The sequence below is a fragment of the Mandrillus leucophaeus genome, unplaced genomic scaffold, assembly GCF_000951045.1.
Source record: "Mandrillus leucophaeus isolate KB7577 unplaced genomic scaffold, Mleu.le_1.0 Scaffold57, whole genome shotgun sequence".
Taxonomy (NCBI): Eukaryota; Metazoa; Chordata; class Mammalia; order Primates; family Cercopithecidae; genus Mandrillus; species Mandrillus leucophaeus.
The window spans coordinates 5,927,834-5,954,825 of record NW_012106141.1 but is presented as its reverse complement, the minus strand read 5'-3'; the positions used below and the strand labels follow the sequence as shown (position 1 = coordinate 5,954,825).

The 26,992-nt window shown below is 38.1% G+C and overlaps 1 protein-coding gene across 1 annotated transcript in view; it reads right to left on the bottom strand.

Moving 5' to 3' along the window:
* Positions 1–26,745, bottom strand: part of DENND6A (DENN/MADD domain containing 6A) — a 51,164-nt gene extending 24,419 nt beyond the window's left edge. The window contains exons 1-10 of the mRNA XM_011998398.1: positions 26,711–26,745; positions 26,567–26,609; positions 20,356–20,468; positions 17,862–17,942; positions 15,739–15,844; positions 15,054–15,133; positions 13,413–13,475; positions 11,970–12,025; positions 1,594–1,716; positions 933–1,028 (exon numbers count right to left, since the gene is read on the bottom strand). Of these exons, the coding sequence (XP_011853788.1) occupies positions 933–1,028; positions 1,594–1,716; positions 11,970–12,025; positions 13,413–13,475; positions 15,054–15,071 (356 nt within the window). The 5' untranslated portion in view covers positions 15,072–15,133; positions 15,739–15,844; positions 17,862–17,942; ... (1 more) ...; positions 26,567–26,609; positions 26,711–26,745. The remainder of the gene's footprint in view (positions 1–932; positions 1,029–1,593; positions 1,717–11,969; positions 12,026–13,412; positions 13,476–15,053; positions 15,134–15,738; positions 15,845–17,861; positions 17,943–20,355; positions 20,469–26,566; positions 26,610–26,710) is intronic.
* Positions 26,746–26,992: the final 247 nt, after the last annotated feature.

The window sequence follows — 26,992 nt, the reverse complement described above, 5'->3', positions numbered from 1 at the left end:
GGGAGGGAGGGAGGGAGGAAAGGAAGGAAGAAAAGGAAGGAAGGAAAGAGAGAGAGAGAGGAAGAAAGAAAGAAAGAGAAAAAACAGGGCAATGATATGCCTACTGGGTCAAACAGTGAGAAGGGTCTTGATTATTTGGCAAAAACAAATTCAGTAAATACGAAGAAGTCAATCTGCAGTTGACTAGAAGCAACCAGAAAATCAAGAAGTGGAGATAGTACATGCAGATTGTTGTTGCTTTAGAAATCTAGCTATAAAAAGAAGGTGAGCAATAGAGCAGGAGCTACAAGGGAAAGGGTAAGATTATTTTTTCTTTTTACAGACTGGAAAGATTTTTCATAAAAAAGTAGAATTGAAAGTACAACCCAGCGGCTATTAATGACAATATAGCTTCCATTAATAAATAAAATCACTTGGGCCAGGCGCGGTGGCTCACACCTGTAATTCCAGCACTTTGGGAGGCTGAGGTGGGTGGATCACGAGGTCAGGAGTTCAACACCAGCCTGGTCAACATGGTGAAACCCCGTTTCTACTAAAAATACAAAAATTAGCTGGGCGTGGTGGCACGTGCCTGTAATCCCAGCTACTCAGGAGGCTGAGGCAGGAGAATTGCTTGAACCTGGGAGGCAGAGGTTGTAGTGAGCCGAGATCATGCCACTGCACTCCAGCCTGGGTGACAGAGCAAACCTCGGTCTCAAAAATAAATAAATAAAAATAAATAAATAAATAAATAAATAAAATCACTCAAATAAGGTACTCTTAAAATCTAAAATTATTTATAGATTTCTTAAAATCTATAAAATCTAAAACTCCTCAAACTTTCCTTTTATAAGATCATTCTGCCTATAAGCTTTTATTACCAAAAATAATTCTACATAATTGTGGTTATAAAGGTAATATAAAGGTCAATATAAGTTATTCTGTTTACTTACGGAGCTTGAGTACGGGTAGTATATTCTTTGAATTCACTATCATGAATAGTGAAATAAGGTCGGAAATCACTGAAGTACTTTAATGGAGAAATACAGCTGTGGAGCAGGAAGAACATGTAAAATAAAGGACACAGAAATTAAAAATCCTAATCTGTAACTAGAAAACATCTACACAAACAGTATACACACAAAGGGATACTTTGTTTATTTTAAAAAATGGTAAACTCATTTCACAGAATTAGAAAGACAGATATATATAATGTGAAATGGCATACTGAAAGAACACACTGGGTTTGGGGCAGAAGATGGGATGAAATTCTGGCTCTACCATTCACTAGTTATGTGCCTTTGACTCTACACTGATCATTCAAACAAGTAATATTTATCAAGGATTAACTTCGTGTAATGAATCAATGTGCCTGTCACTCAGAACAACAAAGGCATGGTTCCAGCCCTCACGGAGCCTGATTCAATTTTCTCATCCATAAAATGGTGCTATAATAAGCATTACCTTCTGATAGGGTTGTTGCATGGATCAATGCAATAATGGGTGGGGAAACATACGACAGGTGGGAAGTGCTGCAAATATCACCAAGAGGTTCAGTACTGCAGCATCAAAAAAAAAAAAAAAAAGTCAGAAATAGTAACTAAATATACTCACTTAACAAGCGCCAATACAGTCTCTGATGATTCCGATGGTGATGGCGCCATAACCACAAGGGGCTCCCCCAACAGCACCAGCTCCCAGAGCATCTGACTATGAAGGAAAACTGGGCAGAAACATCTGAAAGGTGATGCACAGTAGAAATATTTTTTAATGTAGCCAATCCTGTTTTTAAAATTCCTACATAATCTTTCTAAAAACTCCACAATGATATAAATTCTTCTGCTATTTGTATCTTGATCTGATACACAAATTCATTTAGAATATGGTGATGTATAGAGATGTAAGTCCCTTTTATCCACATAAAAATATCTATCAATTTGACTCATTCTAATTTTTACAAAATTAAATGTAATATAATGACACACAGAATAACTGACAATAAAAGCATATAATTCTTAAATTGTTGTACCATATGATAGATCTATTTTATCAATATTGCTTTGATACATTTGAATTTCAATCCTAAATATTTTTAAGGAAACAAGAAAAATTAATTTTCCAAGGGCACTTATTGGATACACTTAATTTAAAACCCAATACTTTTGACATTAAAGAATGATGACAGATCACAAGGGGGAGTACTAATCCTGAACAAGAGCAAACCTGCTGGGCAGATACTCTCTCTACGGAAATGTTGAGTATTTTTACAGCAGCCCTGGAATTGGGTGGAGGCCTGTTGGGACACAACTCCACTAGTATGTTACTAAGCCTAAGACACTTGGTAACTTTCACTTATTTAGGAATTTCCTCCTGGCTTGGTAAAAATTTTTCCTACTAGATTAGGGGGGAGAATCTTATCTATTTATGAAAATCATAACCAATCCACTCAGTTGAAAAGACACACATGCAAATAAAAAGAAAAGAAAAATCAAACAACAATTAAGTGCAAAAACATGCAACAAATCATGAGATGGAAATTAGGGGAGTTAATTTTAACTATTCAAAAACAAGACAAGTGCCACAAAAGAAACAAACAACAACAACAAAAAAAACAGCTCATGGGTAAGGCAAAGGAGCTCTTCCTCTTCCCTTCCTAAACAACTCAGTCCTAAAGCAGAACATGGTAGGTATCTCTGCCACGACGGAAAGAGAGCCGTATTGACCAGGGAGGCATGTCAGAGCTTATGTAAGGTAAGGTGGACATCTACATGCAGATGGTGGCCTACTGTGGAGCTGCTGGAGCCCAAATGTGGTGAGGAACGTATACATGTGTGGGGATTATTTGGTTTGAGTTCACAGAGCCCAGGAAGCACAGAGGGGTAGCCTGATGTGTCGTATCAAAGACAGAATGAGTTGAGGAGGTTGTCACAATGTGGGACCAACTGGCACAAGGTGTCAGAGCAGAGATACCCTCGTATCTCCAAGGAGGGTATCTCCAAGGAGAAGTACCCTGGAGTGGGTAAGCACACAAGCAGGGTAAGGAGGGCATTCATGTGAGGCTCAACCTAGTGTCGAGAGTCAGAGCCCAAAAAGGGGAAGATGGCACCCACTTGGAGATGTGGTCTAGTGGGACAGAATAATCTGAATGAGACAGGAGGGTATCCATGGAGGTGCGGGTAGAGTCAATCCAACAAGGAAAATCACAGAGTGAGCAGGGTAAGGAGGGTATCCATGCAGAAGGGAAGCCAGGTGTAGAATGGCAGGGCCCAAGGGGGATGAGAAAACTATTAGCATGGGGGACAAAGTTGCAGCAGAGTCCTACCCCGAACAATCAGACAAGAGAAAGAAATAAAGAGCATGCAAATTGGTAATAAGGACGTTAAAGTGTCACTGTTTGCTGATGACATCATATACCTAGAAAATCCTAAAAACTCACCCAAAAAGCTCCTAGAACTGGTAAATGAATTCAGCAAAGTTTCCAAATACAAAATTAATGTACACAAATCAGTAGCTCTCCTATACACCAACAGCAACCAAGCTGAGAATCACATCAACCCCTTTTACAATAGCTGTAATAAATAAAATAAAATACTTAGTAATACACTTACCCAAGGAGGTGAAAGACCTCTACAAGGAAAATGACAAAACACTGCTGAAAAAAATCACAGATGACATAAACGAATGGAAACACATCCTATACTCATGGATGGGTAGAGTCAATATTGTGAAAATGACCATACCGCCAAAAGCAATCTACAAATTCAATGCAATTCCCATCAAAATACCACCATCATTCTTCACAGAACTAGAAAAAACAATCCTAAAATTCATATGGAACCAAAAAAGAGCCTGCATAGCCAAAGTAAAACTAAGCAAAAAGAACAAATCTGGAAGCAATATATTATCTGCCTTCAAACTATACTGTAAAGCCATAGTCACCAAAACAGCATGGTACTGGTATAAAAATAGGCATATAGACCAATGGAACAGAACAGAGAACCCAGAAACAAAGCCAAATGCTTACAGTTAACTGATCTTCAACAAAGCAAACAAAAACATAAAGTGGGGAAGGGGCACCCTATTTAACAAATGGTGCTGAGATAATTGGCAAGCCACATGTAGAAGAATGAAACTGGATCCTCATCTGTCATCCTTTACAAAAATCAACTCAAGATTAATCAAAGACTTAAATCTAAGACCTGAAATCATAAAAATTCTAGAAGATAACATTGGAAAAAACCCATCTAGGCATTAGCTTAGGCAAAGACTTCATGACCAAGAACTCAAAAGCAAATGCTACAAAAACAAGGATAAATAGATGGGACTTATTTTGCTTCTGTACAGCAAAAGAAATAATCAGCAGAGTAAACAGACAACTCACAGAATAGGAGAAAATCTTCACAATCTATACATCTAAACAAAGGACAAATATCTAGAATCTATAAGGAACTTAAATCAGCAAGAACAAAACAAACAATCCCATCAAAAAGTGGGCTAAGGACATGAATAGACAATTCTCAAAAGAAGATATACAAATTGCCAACAAACATTAAAAATGCTTAACATCACTAATTATCAGGGAAATGCAAATCAAACCCACAATACTCTAGTACCTCACTCCTGCAAGAATGGCCACAATAAAAATAAAAATAAAAATAAATAAATGCTGGTGTGGATGTGGTGAAAAGGGAATACTTTTACACTGTTGGTAGGAACACAAACTAGTACAACCACTATCGAAAACAGTATGAAGATTCCTTAAAGAATTAAAATAGATCTACCATTTGATCTAGCAATCCCACTACTGGGTATCTACCCAGAGGAAAAGAAGTCATTAAAAAAAAAAAAAAGATACTTGCACATGCATGTTTATAGCAGCACAATTCACAACTGCAAAAATATGGAACAAGCCCAAATGCCCATCAATCAATGAGAGGATAAAGAATATGTTTTATATATATATATATAGTTGTGTGTGTGTGTATATATAGATACATACACACCCCATGGAATACTACTCAGCCAAAAAAAGGAATGAAATAATGGCATTCACAGTAACCTAGATGGAATTGGAGACCATTATTCTAAAGTAACTTAGGAATGGAAAACCAAACATCATATGTTCTCACTCAAAAGTGGGAGCTATGCTATGAGGATGCAAAGACATAAGAATGATACAATGAACTTTGGGACTTCAGTGGGGAAAGGGAGGGAGGGAGTGAGGGATAAAAAGACTACAGATTGGGTACAGTGTACATTCCTCATGTGATGGGTACATCAAAATCTCAGAAATCATCACTAAAGAACTTATTTATGCAACCAAACACCACCTATTCCCCAAAAACCTTTTGAAATAAACAAACAAAAAACTTAAAAAAAAAGTTGCAGAAGAGATGGGGCATTGATTACCAACAGGGGTATTGATTGAATCAGTAAATAAAGAATAATTTAATATAATATATATGATGTGTATATATACATGCATCTACATATACATATATATACACACACACATATACATACATGCATACACACACACACATCCTAGCTTTGTCCACTTGAGAAGGTCTAAAAGCAATGATATCTCAATATCAATAAGCACACCAAGTGCCCAGATCTTGTCTTCTAAATCCTATTCTCTGCTAAAAAGAACCAAGGCTTTTTAGAGAAATGGCTGATTCTAGAGCTAGGGAAGAGAAAATACAAGATAATCTGGAACCCAAGAGAATAAAAAACATGTCCACACAAAGACCTATACACAAATGTTGACAGCAGCATTATTCATAATAACCAAAAGTGTAAACCATCCAAGTCTCCATCAAAAGGTAAATGGATAGACAAAATGTAGCATATCCACAGGGAATTTTTTTTTTTTTTTTTTTTTCGAAATGGAGCTTTGCTCTTGTTGCCCAGGCAGGAGTGCAATGGCATGATCTTGGCTCATCAAAACCTCCACCTCCCAGGTTCAAGCGATTCTCGTGCCTCAGCATCCCGAGTAGCTGGGATTACAGGCATGTGCCACCACACCCGGCTAGTTTTGTATTTTTAGTTGAGATGGGGTTTCTCCATGCCAGTCAGACTGGTCTCGAACTCGCAACCTCAGGTGATCTGACCGCCTTGGCCTCCCAAAGTGCTGGGATTACAGGCAGGAGCCACCACGCCTGGCCCATCCACATGGAATATTATTCAGCCATTAAAATAATGAAGTACAGGCACTCCCCATGTTACAACGGTTCAACTTACAATTTTTAACTTTATGATGTTGCAATTCAGTATGCATTCAGTACGCTCCTCAACATATGACAACTTACCTCCGAATAAGCCCATTGTAAACTGAAAATATCAAAAACGCACTTTGAACTTATAATTTTCAAACTTACAATGGGTTTAACAAGACATAACCCCCTTGTAAGTCTAGGAGCATCTGTACTGATTCATGATACTGCACAGATGAACCTTATAAACATTATTCTGGGTGAAGGAAGACAGACACAAAAGGTCACATTTTGTATGATTCTAGTTAAATGTAATGTCCAAAATAGGCAAGAGACAGAAAGTAAGTTAGTAATGGCAAGAGGTTGGGAAGAAGAGGGAATGGGAACTGCTAATAGGTACAGTGTTATATTTTGAAGTGATGAAAATGTTCTGGAATTAGCATTGATGGTTGCACAACTTTGTGAATATATTAAAACACTAGTGAATTGTACTTTAAAAGGTTGAATATTGTATGGTATGATAATTACAACCCAGTTTATTTAATTACCAAAAAAAAAAAAGATAAATCTGGAGTATCTTACACCAGAAAGCAAGAAAGTGTTCAAAGAATGACAGAGATATGGCAAAAGAACATAGAAGCCAGCCTGTAGTAAGTTCTCCCTGGCTAAACAGGGACAATTTGAATATCAAAATAGGTAATAATGGATTAGAATCCATTGAATAAAACAAGAAATCAGAGTCCAAATAGACATATAAAAATAGTGTGGTGATTTAAAATATGTCCAGGCTGTGCATGGTGGCTCACTCCTATAACCCCAACACCTAGGCGGGAGGATCACTTGAGGCAGGAGTTCAAGGCCAGCCTGGGTAACATAGGAAGATACCTCTCTACAAAAATAATAATAAAAAATAAAATAAAATAAATAAATAACATCTGTCCACAAATTCTTTGACACTCCTTTCAAAACATGGAGCCTAATTCTCCTGTTCTTGAGTGTAGACCAGATTAGTGGTTTGATTGTAATGAACAGAATATGGTAGAAATGACAATGTACAACTTTGAAGGCTAGGTCATATAGGACACTGTGGCTTCAGCCTTCTCTCAGTACTTGCTCTGGGAAAAGTTAGTTGCCATGTTGTGAGAACATTAGGCAGCCCTATGGAGAAGTCCATAAGGCTAGGGCTGAGACCTCCTAACAACAGCCACAGAGAACTGCGATCTCCAGTCAACAGCTGTGTGAGTAAGCCCTGTAGGGAAGCAGACTCTCCAGACTCCTATGTCCAGCTGACTGAAACCACAGATAACATCTTGACTGCAACCACATAAAAAACTCTGAGCGCCAGAACGACCCACCTAAGCAGCTCCCAGATTTCCAACCCTTAGAAACTGTGTGAAATAATGTTTGCTCTTCTAAGCCTAAGTATTGGGATAATTTGTTGCACATCAATAAGTAACATACATAATTTCAAATATCTTCCCCAAAAATACCCAGTTACAAACGGAAAAACAATTAACTTATTAGTGGAGAAGCTTGGAGGATACCACATTAATCAAGTGATCAAACTGAACATCATCAAAAACAAGGCAAGCTCAACTTATGTGCCACCTCCTGACAGATGCAGAGCCTCAATCTAATCATGAGTAAATACCAGACAATCCTAAACTGAGGAGTTTCTGCAAAATAACCGTCCTGTAATCTGTAAGAATATCAGGATCCTGAAAGTCAGAAACTAAAGAACTATTCTAGACTGAAGATGACTAATGAGATGTGACAGTTACATGCAACAGATTATTCTCAGTTTAACTAGACATTATTGTAATAACTGGTAACATTTGAACTGGTCTTAGTATTAGATGATATTAACTTATCAATGTTGATTTTACCAATTTTGATGGTTGCATTGTATACTCGTTTGTAGGAAACAGAATCTAAAGTATTAAGGGATGACACGGCACCAAGTCTCCAGCTTACTACCAAATGGTTCAAGAAGAAGTCTTCTATATTGTACTTGCCACTTTTCTGTTGGTTTGTAAAAATAAGCAAAGGAAAAATGAAAAAGTCCTACATGAAAACATCTGACCAACTTTAATAATGGGATTCCTTTAAGGCACCAAGTTGCAAATTATTGTCTTTCAAGTATATTAATATATTATTAACAAAGGGCACAAAGATAGGAAGTATAGTTACAAGATAAATCACTCTTTGAAAGCTTTGTATTATACTGATAATATGTTATCAAAGTCGTTTTTTTGGGTGAGAGGTTAAGTTTTTAATATTCAGGAAAGGCAACTTGTCTCGAACTAAAAAAATATTAGTAGTAGGCTGGGTGCAGTGGCTCACGCCTGTAATCCCAGCACTTTGGGAGGCTGAGGCGGGCAGATCACGAGATCAGGAGATCGAGACTATCCTGGCTAACAATGGTGAAACCCCGTCTCTACTAAAAACACAAAAAATTAGCCGGATTTGGTGGCACAAGCCTGTAGTCCCAGCTACTTGGGAGGCTGAGGCAGGAGAATCGCTTGAACCCAGGAGGCGGAGGTTGCAATGAGCCGAGATCGCACCACTGCACTCCAGCCTGGGTGACAGAGCGAGACTGTCTCAAAAAAAAACAGTAGTGTGCATCAAATTAACGGCAGTATAGGATTACTGAAATGAAGGTCTGTAAGGAAATCACTGGTTCTTTTTTTTTAGTACCACATTTATATACCCGTTCTGGAGTACCATGCCTTTATGCTAAGCTCCTCCCACCAAAACAGCCATGCCTTGGGAAAATAATTAGAAACTCACTTCTTTTTTTTTGAGATGGAGTCTCACTGTGTCGCCCAGGCTGGAGTGCAGTGGCACGATCTCAGCTCACTGCAACCTCCGCTTCCCGGGTTCAAACGATTTTCCTGCCTCAGCCTCCTGAGTAGCTGAGATTACAGGTGCCCACCACCATGCCCAGCTAGTTTTTGTATTTTTAGTAGAGACAGGGTTTCACCATGTTGGTCAGGCTGGTCTCGAAATCCTGACCTCATGATCCACCCCCCTCAGCCTCCCAAAGTGCTGGGATTACAGGCTTGAGCCACCACATCTGGCGGGAAACAAAAACTTAAAAACAACAAACTAACTTGCCCCACTCTTAAACCAATATTATGTAATTCACATCCAGGAGACGAGACATGTGCTAATCAAAGGTGTTAGTGATGGAGGTAATTAACTAGGGGTTGAGCATCCCTAATGTGAAAATCTACATTCCAAAATGTTCCCAAATCCAAAAGGTTTTGAGCATTGACATGATGCAACAAGTGGAAAATTCCACACATGACCTCGAGATGAGTCAAAGTCAAAATGCAATCAAAATTTAGTTTCGTGCACAAAATCATTAAAAATATATTTTTTTAATTACGTTCAGGCTATGTGTATAATGTGTATATGAAGCACAAGTGACCCTTGTGTTTAGACTGGGGCCCGTCCCCAAGATATCTCATTATGTATATGAAAAAATCCCCAAATGCAAAAAAGTCCAAAATCCTAAACACTTCTGATTCTGAACATTTCAGATATGGGATATGCAAGATGTACCACAAAAGCTAAGATAATCAGTGACAAACAATAAAGCCTAAGACTCATACCCGAAAGTTCAAAAGAAAAATTGTCTGATAATTGAACTCCATATTAATTTATGCCAATTCCGCAAACAAATTATTCCCTCATGAGTCAAGTATCAAAACGAGAAATAGTACACATTCTTCTTTGTATATTTTTCCTGTAATATTTATTCATTTATTTGGGGGACACTCCCTCTTTTCAACCTAACAATGCTATAACATGTAATTTTTAAGAAAATTAATTTGTTTTAAAAGTCACATTTATAATTTTTTTTTTTTTTTTTTTAGACAGAGTCTCGCTCTGTCACCCAGGCTGGAGTGCAGTGGCCGGATCTCAGCTCACTACAAGCTCTGCCTCCCAGGTTTACGCCATTCTCCTGCCTCAGCCTCCCAAATAGCTGGGACTACAGGCGCCCGCCACCTCACCCGGCTAGTTTTTTGTATTTTTAGTAGAGACGGGGTTTCACCGTGTTAGCCAGGCTGGTCTCGATCTCCTGACCTCGTGATCCGCCCGTCTCGGCCTCCCAAAGTGCTGGGATTACAGGCTTGAGCCACCGTGCCCGGCCCACATTTATAATTTATATGCAGTAAAATTTACCCTTATCAAAGATCTAGAATAGTTCCATCACCTCACAAAATCCCTGCAGCCCTTATGTAGATTTCCTCCCCCAGCACCAGGTAACCACTGATCTGATTTCTGTCCCTATATTTTTGTCTTTTCCAGAACATCATATAAATGGAATCATTCAGTAAGTATCTTTAAACATCTGGAAACTTTCACTTAGCATAATGCTTTTGGAAGTATTTCATATTATTGCATATATCAACTGTTGCTTCTTTTTTTTTAATGCTGAATAGTATTCTATGTGCATTCATGTATTGCATTTTGTTTGTCCATTTACCATTGATGGATACTTCGGTTATATATAGTTTTATACTGTTATGAATAAAGCTACTATATAGACATTTGCATACAGGTCTTCATGTAGACAAATTTTCATTTTTATCGAATAAATACCTAGAAATAGGATGAATGTACTGTGCTAGAGCAACATATAAAACTAACCACTCTTTTCTTTTTTTTTTTTAACTAATCAATCTTTTGAAGCAGTATTCCATGTAGTTTACAAGTCATAAAAAACAAACAAGCAAATGAACAAACAAAAAGGTTGGCCAGGCGCAGTGGCTCACACCTGTAATCCCAGCACTCTGGGAGGGCAAGGCAGGTGGATCACTTGAGGTAAGGAGTTCCAGATCAGCCTGGCCAACATGATGAAACCCCCCCATCTCTACTAAAAATACAAAAACATAGCCAGGCATGGTGGTGTGCACCTGTAGTCCCAGCTGCTTGGGTGGCTGAGGCAGGAGAATTGCTTGAACCTGGGAGGCAGAGGCTGCAGTGAGCCAAGACTGCAGCACTGCACTCCAGCCTAGGCAACAGAGTGAGACTCTGTCTCAAAAAAAGAAAGAAAAAAGATCCCACCAAAAAAATCCATTTCAAGTCTTTCACGACTTTTTGAACATTTGGTAACTGCTCATTGATAGCAGTGGTTTTTCAAGCTGGCCTATATATCAGAACTACCTGGGGAACTAGAACTTGGGCACCAATCCAAAGATTTAGCTGCTCTGGGTAAAGGCACAAACATTACTTTTTCTTTTTCCTCTATTTCTCTTCTAAGTGCTAACAGTATCTCTTTTTTGTTTTTTCATTTTCCATGTTGACATTTTTCAAACATACAGAAAAATAAAGACAACAGTATAAGAAACGTCATGCACATATCACTTAGATTTAATGATTAATATTTGCCATTTTTCATATAATCTATTTTTTCTTACTGAAGTATTTTAAAATAAAACACAAGCCTCATGACATTTCACTCCCAAATAAAATGCATCTTTTTTTAAAAAGTACATTTTCTAACATTATTACAATATGATTCTCACACTAAACCAAACAAAAATATTTTTACATATAATACATATTCTATATCTAAATTTCCCTAATTGCCAAAGCTTATAACATGTAGCCAGGGATGAACCATTGATTTATAACATGTAAAACATAACTATTTTCTTCCAATTTTTTCCACAACCTATATAAGAACATTCATTTTTTAAATAAATTAACACCACCACCACAAAGCAAAACAAAAGTCAGTTAACAAAATTTTTTATTCTTTACCTGAAAATATCCACCTCATGAACAGTAGGTAAAATAACAGATATATTTGTGTCTGCCTGAGAGACAGAAAAAAAAATAATAAGAGAAGATATCACCAAAATTTACAGAAAATTTTAAAATATATCTATCTTGTGATCAGTAAGCCATGTTGCCCCGTCTAACTTTTAAGATTCTCTTCCTTTAGGAGCAGCCAGAGAAGGAATGGGTCTTACCAATCTTCCCTAATATAGCAGAAGGTCAAAAATAATGCAGATATCATGGATAAAGAATTAATCCTGGCTGGGTGCGGTGGCTCACGCCTGTAATCCCAGCACTTTAGTAGGCCAAGGCAGGTGGATCATGAGGCCAGGAGATCGAGACCATCCTGGCTAACACAGTGAAATCCTGTCTCTACTAAAAACACAAAAAATTAGCTGGGCATGGTGGCAGGCGCCTGTAGTCCCAGCTACTCGGGAGGCTGACGCAGGAGAATGGCGTGAACCCAGGAGGCGGAGCTTGCAGTGAACCAAGATCGCACCACTGCCCTCCAGCCTGGGCAACAAAGCGAGACTCCATCTCAAAAAAAAAAAAAAAAAGGAATTAATCCCAAGTTCATGCCTGTAATCCTAGCACGTTGGGAATCCAGAAGGAAGAATCGCTTGATGCCAGGAATTCGAGACCAGCCTGGGTAACAGAGCGAAATCTCATCTTTACAAAAAATATTAAAAATTAGCCAGGTGTGGTGGCATGCACCTATAGTCCTAGTTACTTAGGAGGCTGAGGTCGGAGAATCACTTCGGCCCAGGAATTGGAGGCTGCAGTGAGCTACGATAGTGCCACTGTACTCCAGCCTGGGTGACAGAGGGAGACCCTGTCCTTGTTTAAAAAAAAATTAATCCAATAGTCAAAATTAGATTAATTTGCAACTGTATGAAATACTCCCATTATACTGGTTGATATGTAACAGGAATACTAATTTTCCTACTGCTACTTGTTTTTTATTCAATTCAAAGAACAAAGTACAACAAAAAAATTTACACCAGTTAAAACATTTCAAATGAAAACTTCAACCCCACCCATGAACAGATGGTGCTTTTGGAAAAATAAAGGGCAATTGTAACTACAGAATCCTTTTAACTGAGTTTCCTAAAATCGGAAGTCTGCTGGTCACTCTCCTAAGAGGTCTTGCCAGAATCAAGGCTTATTGAAAAAAATTCACTTTTCCCTTTTCCTCACAATTAAAATATAGATTTTGAGTTCTCCAGTCTCTACTGGAGAAATAACAAGAAAAAACACCCTAAGAAACATTAGAGATTACCAATTCATTAAAAATTATTTAATGGGACATTTCAGTAATATTCAGAAATATGTAATAACCTCAAGAAACTCTGCATTTGCTAGTTCAAAAATTCTGTTAAAGAGACTATATGTGCTGGATCATTCTACCATAGTACCACACAATACCTGCTGAGTTAACTGCACTATTTGAGTTGTCCCAGGCTTGTCATGACATGTGGGAATCCGTACCTAAAAGAAAGACAGGAAATTATTTTTGGCTATAAAAGAATGGGGGATGAGAAGTGCTATATCCTGCTGCTAAAAAGGTATGGTCATTAATGCCAAAAAAGCTACAAAAACAAAATTATCTATGTCAGAGTTAAAAACTAAGGTCATATTTATTTTTAGTCACAGCAGAAAGTAAATCAAAGTCTCCATACCCACATACACAGTAATCACTAACTCCCTGAGAAGTATGTTGAAAAACAAAATGGACATCAGCTTCATAATGCTTCCTGTTTATTGTTCCAATCTTTGCTTCATTAATATACACACACCCAAACACACCCTCTCAAACTTGCCAAATTTTTGGATAAATCTCACAGGAAACAATGAGAACACTCCATCCAGAGCTATCAGTATTACTTTTGATGATTTCCCAAGGAAAAACACAACACAGATCCTACAAAAATGGGCAAATGTAGAGAGAGAATATTGTCAAAAATAAGTCCTACTCCATAGTGAACTGCAAAGCACTTAGAGTACAACTCATACAAAGTCTGAGAGGAAAATGCTAATTCATTTAAAAGAAAAATCTAACAGAGAACAATACCCTGGGATGAACATGTGTGGTCTGACATCACGTGTTAAGAACATCATTTAGGACTAAGAACGAATGGCTTTCCCAATTTATCTTAATTTTTATTAATTCATACTCAATTCTACCAAGTAATCTGTTTCTGCATATCACTCATCTCTGGAGGCACTGGCAGGGCCATGGAGTTGCAGAATTCTAGGAGGTAGGATGTACGTGTACATATATAACATATAAATGATACTGTTCTGCAAACTCTAGAGGATGCCATGAGATCAGAGGCGCCTGAAGTTGTGTGACTAATGGTTCTAGGAAGCAAAATGAATTGCAATATCTCTATAATGCCTCACATCAATGACAAACAAGGGAAAGCAATAACATGACTAATATTAATATTAGGCTAAAAAGCAAAGCCCATATGTGAGCTTCCTACAAAGTTCTTTTTTTTGTTGTTGTTTTTGTTTTTTGAGACAGGGTCTTCTTTTGTCGTGCAGGCTGGAGTGCAGTGATGCAAACATGCCTCACTGCAGCCTCGACTTCCCAGGCTCAAGCAATATCCCGAGTATCTAGGACTACAGGTGTGCACCACCACACCCCACTAATTTTTGTATTTTTTGTAGAGACAAGGTTTTGCCATGTTGCCTAGGGTGGTCTTGAACTTTTGGGCTCAAGGGATCCACCCGCCTCAGCCTCCCAAAGTGCTGGGATCACAGGTGTGAGCCACCACGCCTGTTCAAAAGTTCTCTAAAAAGATCACAATTACCCTGGGAAACATAGCAAGATTCTGTCTACAAAAAGTTTAAAAATTAGCCAGGTGTGTTGGTGCATGCCTGTGGTCCTGGCTACTTGGGGGGCTGAAGTGGGAGGGTCGCTTGAGCCTGGAAAGTTGAGGCTGCAGTAAGCTGTGATCGTGCCACTGTACTCCAGCCTGGGTGACAGCACAAGACCCTGTCTCAAAAAAATAAAAATAAAAATAAAAATAAGAAGGAGACAATTGGGATATAAGACACTACCTTCATTACCACCCCCATGATTGGCAGGTGTAATGTTTTCCCTGGCACTGGAGCAGGCCATTGATCAACATCATTACAAGCTGGAAAATATAACAAAATATTTTCTTAGAATAAGTGAAAACATCAAAGTATTAAAAATGAGGCATTAGAAATAAGAAAACTACTTTCCATATAGCAGAAAAAATATACTGGGAAGAATGAAAGATAAAAGGCAAAAGAAAAGTGAAAGTGATGAAAACATTTTATATTTCACTCAGAAATACACATATGTTGGTTAATTTATATCCTAAGTATTAAAGAGAGTTTTCGTATTCATTTATTACCACTAATTAGCTACAAAAGCACATCAAGTGGCAAAGGCCTTCCATCTGTAGCAAGTGACAAAAGGATTTTTCAACAGTACTCTAAGTATTAGAACTGTCATCTCGATATTCATTTATTATTATCCTAATAATAATAAGCATCATCAAAGTAGTTAAAGGAAATAACAACAGACAGTTTTGGATATCTGTAGGTACAGATGCCAGACAAATAGTTTTATACCTTTCTCCTATCATATATTCCTTAAATTCTTGCCTGAATTTTTATAAATTGTTATAAATCAACTTCATTTTAATCATTCATTTCCAGTAAAATCTTAAAACTCTTTCATAAAGGTACTCAACTCATACCATGTTAAACTTACCTGCTTCCAAATAAGGTTCACTCTTTTCAAAATACTCTGGTGCTATCTGTTTGAGCACAGTGTGAAAAAAATGAATATAAGGTAGTTTGCTGATCAAAACCAAGGACTGAGGAAAAAAAAAAAACAACAATGTTTTAAAAATTGCTTTGCATTCATTTCTTGCATAAGCAATAACTAACAAGCTAAATTGAGCAAAAAGTGTGGATTTTAAAATAAAAAGGCTTTTACAGTGGATAGCTAAAAGGAAACAAAACCATAGCTACAGAATACAAAAAGTTTAATCTTATTGTTACACTTTAAGAACATGAAAGCATGTAACGGATTTTCCTGCTCTTCAAAAAAAGAATTTCCTACCAACAAACTAATGTCATGAGTAACTTTGAAAGCCTAGCTCCTGCTATCCTTAAAATAGCAATATCAGGAATTAGCCACATGAACTCTTCCTATTAAAGAGCAAATTTTGATACTTTTGCAAAATACTTAGGAGTTATATTTTATAGCTCAACTGCCATAGCCACATAGTTGGAAATTGTAACGTTATGGTTTGATCATTTCAGATACAAATTATGCCAATTCTTAAACTTTTTTTTTTCTTAAAAACCACTCTATCTTTCTAACACCAATCAGTGGTCAGGGCAAATTCTGAGTACAAAAGGGAAAGGTATGTCTTGCTAGCTGGGATTAAATAGGAAAGATTCTTTTATTTTTGTTTCTTTTTTCTTTTTTTTTTGAGATAAGGTCTCACTCTGTCACCCAGGCTACAATGTAATGGTGTGATCGTGGCTCACTGCTGCCTCAACTTCTTGGGTTCAGGTGATCCTCCCACCTCAGCCTCCGAAGTAGCTGGGACTACAGGTATATGCCATCAAGTATGGCTATTTTTAGGGGGCACGGTGGATTTTTGGTAGAGATACGGTTTTGCCATATTGCCCAGGCTGGTCTCAAACTCCCAGACTCAAGCAATCTGCCCACCTTTTCCTCCCAAAGTGCTGGGATTACAAATGTAAGCTACTGTGACTTACCCGATTCTTTTTAAGAAACAAAAGGAATTGTATATTTGGAATAGAAACAATAATGGCTAAGATGTTGCTAAAGTTTATTTACTAGCTCTTTAAAAAAAGATATAATAGTTCAGGCTTTTATTAGTTGTAACAATATTACAACCTGCTTATTCCTTCCCTTATTCTAAAATGTAAAAATTAAGTGGACTCCTCTGGCTTTTGACAGAATCCTGTGCAATAATTGTAACTTACTGTCAGGAATCTAGCAGAGAGAGCAAAAATTCAATAGCAGTTAAACATATAGAGACAGGTGTCCATGATATTTAAAAAAAACAACAACAACAACAAAAACAAGATAAAATATAAACCCAAGGCTAAGCACGGTGGCTCACACCTGTAATCCCAGCACTTTGGGAAGCTGACGTGGGTGGATCACCTAAAGTCAGGAGTTCAAGACCAGCCTGGCCAACATGGTGAAACCCCATCTCTACTAAAAATACAAAACTTAGCTGGGCATGGTGGCGCACACCTGTAATCCCAGCTACTTGGAAGGTGCCTGTAATCCCAGGTACTCGGGAATACAGTACCTATACTCCCAGCTACTTGAACCTGGGAGGCGGAGGTTGCAGTGAGCTGAAATCACACCACTGAACTCCAGTCTGGGTGATAAGGGCAAAACTCTATCTCAAAAAAAAATATGTATATATAGGCCGGGTGCAGTGGCTCACACCTGTAATCCCAGAACTTTGAGAGGCTGAGGAAGGTGGATCATGAGGTCAAGAGTTCAAGACCAGCCTGGCCAAGATGGTGAAACCCTGTCTCTACTAAAAATACAAAAAATTGGGCAGGCGTGGGGTGGGCACCTATAATCCCAGCTACTCAGGAGGCTGAGGCACAGAATTGCTTGAACCTGGGAGGCAGACTTTGCAGTGAGCCGACATCGCGCCACTGCACTTCAGTCTGGGCGACAGCATGAGACTCTGTCTCAAAAAATATATATATATATATTTTATATATATATAAAATACCAAAGACTTTAAAGACTCTTAAAACTAACAGTTTCTGTTTTTCTAATCACAAAATAAAAAAATACTTTTCTTTAATAGTGTATATGACAATTACCTTCTGAAAGTAGCCTCTTTTTAGAGTTTTATCTCGAACTTGCCGGAAATACACATATCCATAAAAATAAGCAGGATCCTTCTATGAAGAAAGTGACAAGTAAGTGTGAATGTGGGGGGGGTACATATATATGTATCTATACCTATATCCATATCTTTATCTTTTAATATTAACATCAGGTTCCTTTATAAACCCAAATCAAGACATGAGATATACACAAAGAGCTAGTTATGCTTTTCCACCAACAAATAATAATCATGATAGCAACAGCCAGATCAGAACCTTCTAACTCCTGACGTGGCCCATATGATGTGTGTAAAAACTTAAAATTAAAACAAAAAAAAAACCCTCCTAACTTGCCCAAAGATGGCAAAGTACTAATCACAATCTAAGTACTAAAGTCAGATTTTCCCCCTATAACTTACTCAGCTTATATTCTTTATTCATCTCTATACTAGGTGATTGAAATTAAAAAACAGTCAAATTCTGTTTTCCCCAATGTTGTATTTCGTTTTTAAAAAATTCTACCTACAATTTTGAGATTGTCATATTAAGGGATCAATCTTAAAACAAAATGAGGTATCCTAACACACAATTTCAAGAGAGAAAATAAAAGGAATTAAATGACAATCTGAATCTTAGATATAGTCAGTTATACGTTAACCCAATAATAATGAAGCATAACAATGTTTATCAACATACAATCTGAAAGGTAATTCCATCCCAAAAAATTTAAGCATTTACATCTTAATGGAGTAAACTTTGGCTCAGTTCCTTATTTGATTATTATTGCTTAAACAAATATATATTGACCACCTACTTTGAACAGGGTAATGTGTTAGAGAAGATAAAAAGATGCATAAGACACAGTTCTTCCTCAAGGATATCATGATTTAGGAGGGATAAGAAAAGTAGAAAAATGAGGCCAGGTGCAGTGGCTCATGCCTGTAATCCCAACACTTTGGGAGGCCGAGGTGGACGGATCATGAAGTCAGGAGATCAAGAGCATCCTGACCAACATGATGAAACCCTGTCTCTACCAAAAATACAAAAATTAGCTGAGTGTGGTGGCATGTGCCTGTAATCCCAGCTACTCAGGAGGCTGAGGCAGGAGAATCGCCTGAACCCAGGAGGCAGAGGTTGCAGTGAGACGAGATCGCACCACTGCACTCCAGCCTGGTGACACAGTGAGACTCCATCTCAAAAAAAAAAGTAGAAAAATGAGTATTATTGTAATAGGAGGGTGGGTACCATGAAAGAGCACAAAGTGTTATAGGAAAGCTAAGGGCAAAGAGTAAAGATTTCATGGAGGCAGCTGTATTTGAATTGGGAATTGAAGGATGGATATGACTTAAACAAAGACAAAGGCATTCCAGGTTGAAAGGGCTAGGAGTTTTGGTAAAAACACAAAAGACAAAAAAACTACATGCTATCTCAGGAAAAAGCATATAGTTCAGTTTGACTAAAATATGGCATACATATGGCACACATAGAAAGCAGATGAAGGTGAAATTTTGATAGGATAAAGGTCTTATTTTGGAAGGTCCAAAAAGTGAAGACAAGGAAGTAGTAACCTCTTTACTCATTAAACAATTGGCAGTCATTTTAGATTTTACTTATATAATATATATGTACACTTTAGCTAGTAACACTGTATAAGATACATTGTGCTGGAACAAAACAAGAGGTGGGACGTCCTTGGGTAAATTTCTTATCCTCAATAGCCCTCAATTCCCTCATCTACAAAAGGATCTCTCTTGGAACACTGTAGGGAGGATTAATTAGATGATATATGCTTATTAATACAGTATCTAGAACATAAAAAGCCCTAACAAATAACAGCTATTATCATCATTGGTTAGAAGAATATATTAGTAGTGACAGCAAGGAGGAGATGGCTCTAAGAGACATTTCACAGGTAGTATCTCTGCCCTTAGTGGAACCAGGGAGGTAAACTATAAAAACTGGTATCAGGCAAATTATGTCCAAGTCACACTGGATGTGCTGATAGGGCATCCAGATGAAAACGTTCCTCATGTAGTTAAAAAAAAATCTAGGCTCTAAGATCATCTGAATTATTAAAATGTTTTAAATAAATAATAACTAAAACAAGGCTCATTCAAAAATCAAAAAGAGACAATTATGTTATCATCAAGTATGACTACCTCAACTCTAGATGATATGTACTATACAGTACAACTCCACTCCCAAATCTAATTCAAGAGTTTATTAACAAATGAAAGAAAATTACCTCAACATTCTAATCCATTTTTATAATTCACAATGACATTATGTTTCAAGCACAGCAACTGTATAAAGTCTCTTTCATTCAGATGCTGAATCCTTATGAGTAAGACTCACTTAGGAAATTCAGCTATATAATATAGTAGCAAAATAAAAGCAAAATATTTCTGAATGGTGTCAGAGGTAACTGAATAAATGAGTTCTAAAGTTTCCTCTCAAATGAACATTTTTCTATGACTACTTTTCCAACCTTTAAGTAAACTGGTAAATCTTTGTCAAATTGATCCAGGAGACAATGCAGCGACACCCTCCTCCCAGAAGACTGTCGAAATCTAAAACAAAACTGGGTATCTCCAAGACAACCTAATGAAAATAAAAATGAAATAAATTAAGGATAGTTTCGTATAACATTTATCCAGTTTCATCAATTTTAGAGCTGAAAACAATCCTATCAATCATTTTAACCCATTCTGTCATGTTTTGGAGGAAAAAAAGGAAATCCTAAGAGTTCAAGTGACTTGCTCAAAGCCATCCTTGCTCATCAGAGGCAAAGCCAGAGTAAAACATGCATCTTAATTCCTAAGTCTCTTTACTATTTTTTCCTATTCCATATCCCTCATGTAATAAAAAATTTTTGGAATATATCTACATATAATGTTGACTCACAAACATAATAATGAGCAAAAGATGCCAAACACAAAAGAACACATATTGTTCAAATCCACTTTTATAAAATGTTTTGAAAGCAGGCAAAACTAAACTGTAGTGCTTAGAGATGCATTACTGGATGATAAAAGTATAAAGAAAAGAAAAGTATTGTTATAAGAAAGGATAGTGGTTACATTTGGAGGAAAGATTCACCTCAATTTCCTTGTCAACAAAATCAAGGAGTACTATTAGATAATCTCTAAAGTCACTTCCAGTAGTAACATTCAAAGATACTAAAATAAAATTCCCCAACTTGACCTATGACTGTACTGAATTCCAAGCATCTTACCCAATATACTCACTAAGAAAACTAAAGACCTACAAGATCCAAAATGATATAACAGTTATGCTGTGAGCACCATAGCTTTCTGATGATTCACTCAAAAACAGAAAAAATTTTAATGGAAATTGACTTTTTCTTTTATAAACAGAGTTATAAGAATGAACTTACGTAATTTATTTTTTTGAAACAGAGTCTTGCTCTGTTGCCCAGGCTGGAGTGCAGTGGTGGGATCTAGGCTCACTGCAACCTTCACCACCTGGGTTCAAGAGATTCTCCTGCCTCAGCCTCCTGAGTAGCTGGGATTACAGGTGTGCGCCACCATGCCTGGTCAATTTTTTGTATTTTTAGTAGAGATGGGGTTTCACCATGTTGGCCAGGTTGGTCTCAAACTCCTGATCTCAGGTGATCTGCCCACCTCGGCCTCCCAAAGTGCTGGGATTACAGGCGTGAGCCACTGCGCCTGGTCTTTTTAAAAAAAGTTTTCATTAGAGATGGGATCTTGCTATGTTGCCCAGGCTGGTCTTGAACTCCTGGGCTCAAGTGATCCTCCCACCTCAGCCTCCCAAAGTGTTGGGATTACAGGGGAGAGCCACCACACCCGGCCTTAAAATGACCTCAGCCTCCCAAAGTGTTGGGATTACAGGGGAGAGCCACCACACCCGGCCTTAAAATGTTATTTCTACATTTGTATAACCACAGCTACAGAGTGGATCAAAATGTCTAAGACTAAGACAAAACATGAAACTTCAAGAGCCAGCCCCCTCCCTTGACCCTCAGCTTATATAGTCACTCTCTCTGATTAAGGTGGTTAAGCTGGATTGCTGAGAAACAGTACTTTAGACCAGAGCTTCTCACAGTTTATTCCATAGACTGATGCCAGTCCATAAACGCGTTACTGTTTCATAACCAAATAAATATGCAAGTTGAGAATATACATTTAGAAACTTTCATAGCAACTTGATATTACTGTAGTAAATTTGTACTTTTAGGCCAGGCACAGTGGCTCACGCCTATAATCCCAGCACTTTAGGAGGCCACGGCGGGTGGATCACCTGAGGTCAGGAGTTTGAGACCAGCCTGGCCAACATGGTGAAACCCCATCTCTACTAAAAATACAAAAATTAGCCAGATGCAATGGCAGGCACCTGTAATCCCAGCTACTCAGGAGACTGAGGCAGGAGAATTGCTTGAATCTAGTAGGCAGAGGTTGCAGTGACCCAAGATCACACCACTACACTCCAGCCTGGGCAACAGAGCAAGACCCTGTCTCAAAAAAAAAAAAAAAAAGACTTTTATTTTACATTTCTTTTTTTCCTCATTTCATTTTATTTTTCTAATTCAATTACAACAGACTGGAAATATTAAAAACCCTAACTGGCCCTTCAACACAGTCTGAGAAGTGCTGCTTTAGCTACTGGGAAGTGTAAAGCACATCATGATGTCACTGCTGTCTACAGAGAAGAAATGTGTTGAGACAAATATTGTCTGCATGTTAAGTTCATCCAGAACAAGGAGGATTAATGATTCCCTCAGATTAATCACTGCTTCAAACTCTCTCTACTAATGCTGAGTTTGTTCTCTGGACATGTTTAAAATACAGTGACTACTGTCCTTGGGCACTCATCACAGCTTAAGCCTCAGGAACACCTACATCCAGATGATGTTAATGGTAAATGATAAGGAAAAAAACACTGGACAAATATTTATCAGAGGGAAGATCCACTTTAAACTTAGGCTCCTAAAGATAAAAGCCATTCAAATAGGACAAAACACCAAAACCTAAAAAACCAACCAAACAAAGCTTTTTTAAAGTCAGGAGAATCTAAAGTGGCAGAGGGGCTGGGAAGGGCAAACCATTCCAATCTCAAAAGCATTTTTATCTGTGTCATTTTTTCATCCAGTCTAACAAGCTGTTTTACTTTAAGTGTATACAATGGAAATACAGGCTTGATTTATGTCTCTTTCCTAAAGACAGCTCTACTGTGTCTGGATTTCCTTCTACAGAAACTAAAAGCTATCCTGGGAAATAATAAATCTATTTCAAGGTTGCTACAGTAATCCCAACTTCCTTTTTTTTCATGAGATGGAGTCTCGCTCTGTTGCCCAGGCTGGGGTGCAGTGGCACAATCTAGGCTCACTGCAACCTTGGCATCCCTGATTCATGAGATTCTCCTGCCTCAGCCTCCTGAGTAGCTGGGACTACAGGCACACACCACCATGCCCAACTAATTTTGTATATTCTTCAGTAGAGACGGGGTTTCACCATGTTGGCCAGGCTGGTCTCGAACTCCTGACCTCAAGTTATCTGTCCGCCTCAGCCTCCCAAAGTGTTGAGATTACAAGTGTGAGCCACTGCACCCGGCCTCCAACTTTCATTTAATAAACACATTTAAAAAACCAAACTCTTTGGATAACTACAACTGAAAATAGCAATTTCAAATATTTACAAAACATACGGTCTTCTTGCTACCTAGAATAATGATGATCTGTTAAGACAGCAAAGTGCCCGCTTTCAGGTCTTTTGCAGATTTTCCTCGTACCAACCATACTTCAAGTCACAGGAACCACACTTCATTTGATGTGCAGCACATAAAAAAAAGCATTAAATAATATCTATGAGGAAAAAAATCGGTTGGACGTGGTAGCTCACACCTGTAATCCCAGCACTTTGGGAGGCCGAGGTGGGCAGATCACAAGGTCAGGAGATCAAGACCATCCTGGCTAACACAGTGAAACTCCGTCTCTACTAAAAATGCAAAAAATTAGCCGGGCATGGTGGTGGACTCCTGTAGTCCCAGCTACTCAGAAGGCTGAGGCAAGAGAATGGCGTGAACCCAGGAGGCGGAGCTTGCAGTGAGTGGAGATTGCGCCACTGCACTCCAGCCTGGGTGACAGAGTGAGACTCCATCTCAAAAAAAAAAAGAAAAACAATCAGCCAGGTGTGGTGGTTCATGCCTGTAATCCCAGCACTTTGGGAGCCTGAGGCGGGCGGATCACTTGAAGTCGGGAGTTCATGACCAGCCTGGCCAACATGGTGAAACCCCGTCTCTACTAAACATACAAAAATTAGCCGGACATGGTGGCAGGCAAGTGTAGTCCCAGCTACTTGGCAGGCTGAGGCAGGAGAATCACTTGAACTGGGAGGCTAAGGTTGCAGGGAGCTGCGATTGTGCCACTGCACTCCAGCCTGGGTGACAGAGCAAGACTCCATCTCAAAAAAAAACAAAAACAAAAACAAAACAAAGAAAAAAGAAAAAAAAAAATCTAAAGGTCATTCATAAGCCAAAAGTACTTAAAAGTTGTTTTGATAATGACACATGCAGAGGCTATAAAACTAGATATAGGCTACCTAAACACCACAGAATTAACTTCTTAGCCTTGATGTATGAGTGTGGGGGACTTTTCCTCTATCATCTTAGGTTCACTAACTGGGCTGTGAAATAAACGAACAACAGATTAATGAGAAAATATTTAGTTCGAATGCATACAAAGGCTTCAGAGAAAAAAAAGTAAAACCTAAAGGAGGTGGTTAAACTTGGGAGCTTAGATACCATTTTAACAAAATAAAATAAAATGCACACAGCGACCAGACAAAGGAAAAAGGATTTGGACTTCTAGGGGTGGTAAATTGTGGGAAGGTAAACATATGGGTGAAACTAATGAAAGATAAGGGTTATTTTAGCAAGGTTTATTTATGCAGAACCAAGCTGGTACCATCTCCAGTGGTAAGAGTTTTCTCTGGTGATTCAGAATCTTTCTCCTCTTCCTGGTATGGGAAAGGGGAGGGGTGACACCTTCACAAAGGGAAATGTATGTCCTGCTTTTAGGCATATGGGGGAGGGTAAAGGGCTCTTTTTGCATCTGCTGTTTCCCAGTTGCCTTCAATTCAAAACAATTCTTAAGCCAAAGTGGTATATTTCGGGGTGGTATATTCTGATCCCCTTCATGCTCGTGTAGAGAAGTGAAAAACAGAGGGGAGCCATGACAACCAGCTATGATCTGAAAGAGAAGAGCATCCAGTGTAATTCACTGGGATTCCATGCAAAAAGTCAGTTCATCCCGCAATCCATACAACTCAGCTAACTTTGAGTCCTGGAAATCTAACCCATCACAATATATAGGAAGTGTATGTACAGATTTTATAAGAAAAATGTTAACTGAAATGAAGATACATTCCTACAAGACCTCTGTATCATTATTTCATAAATGGGTCAAAGAACAGTAAAATAATTCCAGGTCAGAAAAAATGCCTCACTGGGATCTCTAAAAGGCAATATCTAATTCACCAAGATATCACTTTTCTTTCATATAGTTCACCAAAGCTGAGTTCCAAATGTATAGGAAAAAAATTCTGGAAGCATTTACACAGAAAGGAGAAAATGCTAAAAAAAAATTTTTAACTGTCAAATCTCTCAAATCAGATTGAAAGAACTAATTAACAGAATATTAGAAATAACTGGCCGGGTGCGGTGGCTCATGCCTGTAATCCCAGCACTTTGGGAGGCCGAGGTGGGCAGATCACGAGGTCAGGAGATTGAGACCATCCTGGTTAACACGGTGAAACCCCTTCTCTACTAAAAATACAAAAACAAAAAATTAGCCGGGCGTGGTGGCAGGCACCTGTAGTCCTAGCTACTTGGGAGGCTGAGGCAAGAGAATAGTGTGAACCCAGGAGGCAGAGCTTGCAGTGAGCCGAGATAGCGCCACTGCACTCCAGCCTGGGTGACAGAGTGAGACTCTGTCTCAAAAAAAAAAAAAAGTAACCATAAAAGGAAAGAAAACTAGACTGTCTCTGCTTTATAGGGTCATAACTGTGTGTGGCCTGAGAAGCTGAATGTTTTGGTCACTATAAGCCAAGAAACGCTAGTTTGAAAGTGAAACACAAGAGGTAACCTGAAGGATGTCAATGATTAGGACCACACAAAAGGAATAGCTTGAAAGAGACCAGCAAAACCAAGCTGAACAATAAACAGACCCTTATATGTTTTTTTCTATACACCAAGCACTATGCCAAGACTTTACATATATTAACCCATATAAACTACTGCACACAACTTATGGCCTTGCTTCCTGACCAAATTTATCCTGGCTTTTTTTAGGTTCACTGCTTTTACAGAGTTTCTGGTAAGCTCCCAGATTCTGAATTGAAAGTAAACTACACACTATATAAACTATTTAATACATACTCCATGAACCCTAAATACATCAGTGTCGCTGATTTTCAACCTCTTCACTATTTCAAGAGTTTATTGTTCCTTGATGGTTTACTTCATCACACCATAACAGTTATTTTAAGAGTTGAAGCTAGTAAAATCAACAATGATATGACTAGGCATCATTAAAATAGGAATAAAAATCATTGATCTGTTTGCATTCTAATATGCTATTTCAATCAATTTTCATACATTAACAGTATAACCGGTATTCTTAGCATAAAATTAAACAGAAACAATAGATGAAAAATAGTTACCTGAATTTGAATCTGGAAAAGACAAATAGCAAATATTGGTTTTCTGAAAAAGAAAACAAAAGCGATGTATGCTGACACACACATAATCAATAAAAACAAACAGAAATATAACAGTAAACTATACAGAGCAGTATTTTTACTTACTTCTTTGTCAGTAAGTTTGGAATGCTGAGGATAAATTACCTGGAAGAAAAGAGTTAAATTTTGTTAAACATATTATAAACGTTAGTTATAAACATATTATAGGCCGGCACAGTGGCTCACGCTTGTAATCCCAGCACTTTGGGAGCCCGAGGCAGGCGGATCACTTGAAGTCAGGTGTTTAAGACCAACCTGGCCAACATGCCGAAACCCCATCTCTACTAAAAATACAAAATTAGCCAGGTGTGGTGGCATGCACCTGTAGTCCCAACTACTTGGGAGGCT